The following is a 7,518-nucleotide window of genomic DNA, read 5'->3' as shown; positions in this document are numbered from 1 at the left end:
CTCTCCTCTCCTCCCTCTCCTCCTCTCCTCCCTCTCTCGGGAAAGTTCAAAGCAAATGAGGCGATGACGTCGGCAGTGCCACGCCGACCGAATTGTATACCCAAAAGATCTCATTCACTGTTCGGACGAGACCTTTTGGGTGAGCTCGCGGACGTCGTAGCAACGAAGAACACGCCCGTTTAGCGAGCGAGATCAAGATCTTGATATGCTCTGACCACTGGGCCCCATAAGGACTCGCCCGTTCAATAGGCGAGATCTTGATCTCGAGATCTCGCCCCATAAACGAGCGACGGTAGCATATTCCTGTCATTTCTTGAAACGGCTGTGTAGTCTTGCATATATATATAGACACACACACATACTTTGCTCGCAGTTTGTACGCTGAATATGAAATTTCTACAGCCTACTCGGCACGACCCAATTGGAACTTTTATCTGAAATGTATATTCTTTTTATTAGTATTATGAATTAGGTCTTCGTTTGAAATTTTTAGAGAAATAGACTATTGTCGCCTAACCCCAACCGTGACAAAGCCTAATCGCATAAACACCAAGGCGGTTTTTGCGAAAACCGTCCATTTGCTGGGTGATATTATATAACTTTGCTCAACCTTTAAAACATCATCCATAGTCACCAAAAATTACGAAAACATTTTGTGGTGTAAAGGATGCTACCTTTAAGCTCTCCGCGAAATTTTAGCCTAAATAATGCCTTGTAAGAAGCAAAAAAGACAAGTTTTGTTTCCCTAAAATTTGTCTTTTTGTTCCTCGTTGTACATTTTATTGTTTAAGTTGAAATTTTTTGTACCGCTCGAAGAGATCATACTATACAATACAAAATTGATTAGAATTTTTTATGACTATTTGGATCGTGTTTTGAAGGTCTGAGAAAAAGAACATATTTTTTAATTTTTTAAAACTTGCCCAATCATAGAGCAAATTTTCCCTTATCATCCTATAATAGAGAGACTATTTATGTGAAATTGGCAAATGGATACCTAATTTTGTAATATTAATAAAGATAAATATATTTAGAAAAACGCCCCACTAGCAATGCAACCCTCGCAAGATACCGGACGCCACGAGGCCCACAACCTGTTGCACCCAGGAGCCATGCGAATCCGGAGCGGACTCACATTGTCATCGGAATGAACAGTGACTGTAGCGATTCTACTGTAGCAAAATAATATAGTGCTTTTAATGTATATTACTTTACTGTAGCAGTCAATCTGGTACGTCTGTTTCAGATCTAGCGGTTGATGGGAGATTAATGTCACCGCTACTGTTCACTATTGACATTACTTTAACAATGTCAAAGGATACGAATCCGGAACCATGAGGCTTCAGCTTCGAGGACATCAAGATTCCAAACCACGTTTCATTTACAATTGAAACATCAATATTCTACTAACAGAGTTTTGATAATTAATAATTAAAGGAATCTCTAGAGTACGGTAGATCCTACACTTATAGATGTCCTTACCTAATACGATATGTTTCATAATTGTTAAATAAGGCATATATCGATATTTCCGGCAACTCATCGTGTTCCACACCAAAACAATTTCCAAATCAGGAAGAAGTCCTCCCAATATTAGGAAGTAATACAATTCAAGAAGATTCTACTTAGAGACATTGAATACAGTATATCTCCGTGACGCGACTATATAAGAAGGGGAATGGATACATCCAGAGGAGAGGAGAGGAGCTGAGGGGATCAAAAGAAGCCATGAACCATATAAGCAATTCGAAGTAAGTCTTAGTCGAATATAAATAGAAACATCCAATTGAGATTTACAACAGAATCATGCCACAATTAAATTCATCCGACAAGACATCCATAATTTAGAATACGAGAGAACTTGTCGAGATCCATAAAATTAGATCTAAAAACACCCTATTGTCATTGTCGTTTTCTGAGATTAAGCACGGCGGAACATGATTTTGCAGCATTTGTTATATCAAAAGTTATAGAAAATATAATCATTTGAAAGTATTTTTCATAACAAATCTACTAATATCATTTTCATATGACAAATCTTAATATTATTGTGTATATTAGTAGTGAAAGTTTATAAAGTTTGACCGGATGCATCCCTAAACTGCGTGTATTTGAAAACGGAGGGAGAACGCATCATTTCAACTTTCCAACAACTACTACTCCACAAGATTAAATAGATGCAGGAGTACAATACTTGGAATGTTAACCAGTGACACCCAATGCATCATCTGTCATTTCTTAGTTGTCGACAAACCACTGCACCTGAAGCTACAAACCGGATCATACAGCAACCACAAAGGATTATAATCAAGTCAATAGAAGTCTACCAAACAGTATCATGACCGTAGCACCAGCTTGGGTGGTCAGTTTTATCAGGATTTATTTCTTGCGCCAGTTTGACTTCTACACGGTCTGTTTTATCAGGATTTATTTCTTGTCGACGAAGATTCTATCAATAGGTGATGCACCAACTGCCCCCAGGTAGATTAGATCACTTGCTCTTGGATGGGCTTGGAAGCAACTGCCAGGGAGATAAAGAAATGAAATTCAAGTTTCCGGTTGTCCCGGGGCTATACCCAAATGACAAGAATAGTGGAAGCACAAGGTAGGTACCTGATAGCAGGCAATCAGCGAGCTAGCAAAACCAAACGCCCCAGTGACGCGAGGGGTGACCTTCTTCGGAGCCAGCTGCAGTAGTCCCACAGCGACAACTATGTCGAGGCTCGATTTGATGAGAGCAAGAAGCCTCTCGTTGGACTTCTGCAGCTTCATTCGATATTGCTCGTTCTGGCATAGGTATAAAGTCGAATGTATGAAATAACGGAATATGGAAAATGGCCGCATTGAGCACCCAAACTTTAATCATACAAGTAGTACCTTGTACAACTGTTGGTGTTTAAGCTCCTTCTCTAACTTCTTCATTGATTTGGATAATCGTTGAAGCTCAGCTAGCTATGATGAAGCATGCATCGGATGTTATTTCCCCATAGTAAAAAGATAATGCCCAAAACCATATAGACGCTCAGAATAGAATAGCTTCGAGATGGTTACAGGATAGAAAAGCATCATACCTCTATAATGGTTGTGCAGGTATTAGAGCCCAGAAAGCAATAAAATGCTATCCGGCCGAGGAACTCCGCTCGCTCCTTGTTCTGTATAAAGATTTGGATTATGTTTCCATCTCTTGTTTGCCACCATGTAAGTAGTATCAATTTTCTTATATTATTTCTTTAGCAGATACAATAGTGCAGAACACTACTGTGTCAATTATTTTATTTGCTTCTTTGAGCAGAATCGGTAGGGCAAACCTCTAGTAAATTGAACTTTTCTTGTATGACGATGCAAAAAAATTCAAACCTTGTATATTCCTGTCCTCCCTGCCCACACAATTTGATCCAGAAAGAGGAAAGTTGACAGCAGTGCATTCTTCGACTGAGAGGTACATGAAGAAAATTAATCAGAACGCTTCAAATGAAAACCATCCTCAGTTGATTGAGTTCCCAGAAGCAGAGTGTAATGCCACCATCAGCAATCAGCATACCTTTCCGAGTAAGATAAGTGGAAGTGGAGTTCCTTTGGCAGGAGGACTAATTAAAGCATGCAGATCATTGACAAACTGTAAAAAGTGACAGACAAATTCATAAATCATGTGAAGATTCAAGAGTGACAATTTGCAATCTGTACCAAGCAAACGATTATACGCTACCTTAAAAAGCCTGAAAACTTTCCGCGCTAGACTAGTTGACTTGTCGACATTCTGCGCAGGACCTGGTTCTCCTTTACTCAGAAACTTTGATCCATACTGTATCGCTCTGCAAATCTTATCTCTTGCTTCAGCCTTGTTTAGGTATAAAATAACCAGAGAAAGATCTCCTCTCACACTCTCCAGAGAGCTCATATCGTATCTTCAGTAACTGCATAAGCCATGTTGGGTCAAAACTACTGCAGTGACTCCATGAACATCACAATGACAGAACAGGCGCGCACTTTAAGCACAAGACCAAAAACTAGAACTGAAACTGAAACTGAAACTAATGAGGTCTCAAAAAATAAATGAAACTGCACAGGGTGAAATTGGCAGCGTGGCCAGCCGGTCCATGCCCAGATCGGCCGACAGCGTGGGCTCCGCTGCGGCGAGCTCGGATTGGACAGCGGACTCCTCAAGCACCAGCAGCGCCGCCATCGGATAACGGGTGACGCGTGTCTAGCCACCCCAGTCGCGTCGCGTCGTGGCGAGCGTGGTCCTTCCGTCGCGGCCCCTGTCACATCGCCGACCCCGCCCGAGCCCAGTCGCCGCCTGCCGCGGCGATGCCGCGATCTCCGAGACCATGAGGACCGAGAGAGAGAGAGAGAGAGAGAGGAGACAGCAGATTCGGTGTGTAGCAGCGGAGTTTGGGCAAGGTGGAAGACACGCATATTCGGGCGTGGCCATGAGCAGGGGATTGGCAAGTCAGAGATCCCTGAATCTTTGCTCTCTCTGCTAGTGGATAGAACCCTAACCAAACTTACCTCGCACCAAATCAAAACAAGGAGCAAAATAATCAAGAGCACAAGCAGGAACAGAATCTCATCACCGCGAAAATCGAACGCGTGCAGGAGATCTCGCCTGCGCTTGCGAATTCGACGATCCAATCTGCTCGCCTGCCTTGCTGGAGCTGCTACTCGTTTTGCGGGCGATCGGCTGTTGATTGGGACCCCACGCTCGGCACGTCTTCCTTTATAAATACTAAGCGGATAAATGCTAGGCGCACATGGAAACCTTCTAAAAAGGAAAATTTGTTTTTTCATCTTCGGCAAATATTTTAAAAATTCATCCTTTATAATATTATTACAACATTTCTTAATACTATTGTAATATCATCTATTTTGTACATCTTCAATAACTAACATATTTTCTATCTTTTGTTATTCTCTTTCTTCATCTAAATTCACTGTCAGTCCCTGTAATTAATGATATTTTTCTCCCCTTATCGCTATTTAAGATACTCTCTCCTCCTCTATCCCTATAGTGGTAATAAAAAGGCTCTGCCAGAGAGCTTTGCTACTGCTCCAATAGGCAAACGTGCTATAAGGATGCCAGCATAGTGCTTTGAGGCACCTGTTAGAGTTGGTCTTATGCTACTAATTTTACTGTGTTTTGAAGATTTGTCATTCTGATCCATATGTTATTGGCATAGTTGGTTTCATATGTCAGTAACAGATGGATGATATTTTATCGAAATATAAAGTTAAATTAGTGGCAACTAGACAATATTTACCGTGTTCTTGTAAGTTTGAATTGCAAAAAACCACTTTACACTCGATTATGCAAGCTTATTCTTATTCTTGTGCCTATGATGTCTCATCTGTTACCTATAATTTGAATAAAATTAGCTAGTTATTAGAAATCACATAGCAAGTATGGTCATCGACAAACTGAGCACCAACAAAAGTCATGGTATGTCAAGCACACGGTCCGACAGGGTCAGTGATGGATGTAGAATAAAAATGTTCAGTATCTCATTTATTAGGTTAAATATACGGGTGTCTCACTTTTTAGGCCAAAAAGTATCCTATGAATTTTTATATATAATTGATCACTGAAAAATAAAAAATTACCTGGTGTCCTATATACCTCACTCTTGAACATGGGTTCACCCCTGGCGAGGTGTCATGAAGAATTTAAATCTCTATAGTTATATATTCTATCACAACATAAGTTTATGATTGATTACATTGTATAGATTGGTAGAGCTATTTATTTAGTGTAGCTATGTGGTTTTATTCTTGCGATGAAAGCTCTACGGCTTTTTAATGTTGTGTGTAAACAAATTTTGATGATATTTACATTTATGTTATACACGACAACTTTAAATTATCATGATATGTAATTTTATTTTAAGGATGAACTACCGTGGCCTTTATACATGTGCAATTGGTTGATTCCATAGTCTATGGGGAAAATATTCTATGCTAGTTTGGCTGTACCCGTAGCGTAATCGCAAAAATCATATAGTTTTTTTTAGGGAAACTAGCACAGACCCGTAAGCAAGCACCATTGTGGGCCCGTGTTGACATAAACATAACTTAAAGGGTCACTTACTCACTCGATAATTTTTATTTTTAAATAAAAATTACAAATACAAGTGTCTATTTTGAAAATTGCAGATGTAAACTACTGTCGCCCCTGAAGAGGATGACATATTTAAAAATAAAAAATGTGTACGCTCCAATGCTCTCAAAATTTGAAATACCATCGAAATAGTCATAAAAAATTCTAAAATTATTTTATATGTAGATGATACTATCATCTGGTTCTTCAAAACTTTCAAATCAAACAATTACTTTTATAATAAGAAATAAAAAAGATAAATTTTAGGAGCCTTAAAATTTATCTTTTTTCTCATTGTACATATCATATTTTTGTCTAAAAATTTCTAAAAACTAGATGATAGCATCATCCGCTATCATCTACACCATATAATTTTTTATTACTATTTTCATAGTATTTTGAATTTTGATAGCATTGGATTGTAACAATTTTTTGTTTTAAATATGTCGTCGTCAACAGGTAGATGACAGGAGTCTAAATCTGTAATTTTTTAAAACAGAGCATATTTATAATTTGTTGTTTTAAAAATAAAAAGATCCCCACTCGAGCTCATTAAATCGAAGTGTACAAAGGTCCAGTTTATGCATCTTTCGGTGGAAGATTACGACGGCCCATCTTGGCATCGTCTGCCGTTCTTTGCCATCAGAGGGCCTTAGCTCTAGCTCTCCAGTAATTGGGCCCTGGACCGGCCTACTAACAAACTTTGTTCCTGAGTGTATTCTCCCCTCGTTTTCTTCATCTACATTTGGATCCTCTCTCACAAAAAAAAATAACTACATTTGGAGTAAGCTCTCATGAACATCTAGGAGTCAGGCATAATGATTTTTTAAAATAAAAAATAAAGATGTTCTAATTGAGCAGACTAGGTTCTTCATGCATCGTAGTACTTCGTGTTCTAATTGCCCTTACCTGCTGCCTGCTGGAGTAGGGAAGAGTGATCCAACGAGGTAGAAGGTCTAGAACCGTATCGTACACGTACCAGCATTCACATGTAGAGATGCATTTGTATTGCTTTTTTTTAACAAGCGACAGTTTTTTTAACGAAAAGAACATGAGCACTACCGTTCAATTAAGAAGAAGAGGAGTTTACGGTACAGAAGACGGGCTAAGTCGCACCATTAACCTAAAGAGGCTAGTTACATGAGTTACCCATGTCGGCAATAGCTAGAAACACAAAGGAACACTAGAACCTCATTTATCCCATATAAATGATAGCGCTAGTTCTACAGAAGGCAGGCTGAGCCACACCATTAACCTAAGAGAGGCTAGTTAAATAAGTTACGCATGTCCGCAATGGCTGGACACATAAAGGAACACTAGAATCTTATTTATCGCATGTATAAGGTAGCGCTAGTTCACTCGGAATGCCTGAGGTGTCAAGTTTGGTGCCTGAAGCATGGCAAGACACTGAAGTACTTAACAGTGTA

The 7,518-nt window shown here is 39.3% G+C and overlaps 1 protein-coding gene across 2 annotated transcripts; it reads right to left on the bottom strand.

The window, feature by feature from the left end:
* Positions 1-2,136: 2,136 nt before the first annotated feature.
* LOC133926139 (peroxisomal membrane protein 11-5-like) lies at positions 2,137-4,716 on the bottom strand. 2 transcript variants are annotated; one of them, XM_062371920.1, is made up of 8 exons: positions 4,607-4,716; positions 3,707-3,914; positions 3,542-3,616; positions 3,358-3,432; positions 3,072-3,152; positions 2,878-2,952; positions 2,614-2,787; positions 2,137-2,521 (listed from the first exon to the last, which is right to left on the bottom strand). In XM_062371920.1, the coding sequence occupies exons 2-8, from the start codon at positions 3,896-3,898 to the stop codon at positions 2,492-2,494; spliced, it is 702 nt and encodes a 233-aa protein (XP_062227904.1). In that variant the 5' UTR covers positions 3,899-3,914; positions 4,607-4,716; the 3' UTR covers positions 2,137-2,491. The 2 variants fall into 2 exon arrangements, with proteins under 2 accessions (XP_062227904.1, XP_062227903.1); XM_062371919.1 differs by having other exon boundaries at positions 4,575-4,710.
* Between the last annotated feature and the right edge of the window lie 2,802 nt (positions 4,717-7,518).

The sequence above is a fragment of the Phragmites australis genome, chromosome 8, assembly GCF_958298935.1.
Source record: "Phragmites australis chromosome 8, lpPhrAust1.1, whole genome shotgun sequence".
NCBI classification, from domain to species: Eukaryota; Viridiplantae; Streptophyta; class Magnoliopsida; order Poales; family Poaceae; genus Phragmites; species Phragmites australis.
Note: the sequence above shows the minus strand (reverse complement) of the source record. Positions and strands in the feature narration are given on the sequence as shown.

Coding starts and splice junctions, on each gene's coding strand:
- LOC133926139 (XM_062371920.1), bottom strand. CDS start 3,898: ATGAGCTCTCTGGAGAGTGTGAGAGGAGATCTTTCTCTGGTTATTTTA. Junction 3,153..3,357: donor GGAGGACAGGAATATACAAG/GTTTGAATTTTT, acceptor ATCTTTATACAG/AACAAGGAGCGAGCGGAGTT. Junction 2,522..2,613: donor CGCTGATTGCCTGCTATCAG/GTACCTACCTTG, acceptor TCTCCCTGGCAG/TTGCTTCCAAGCCCATCCAA.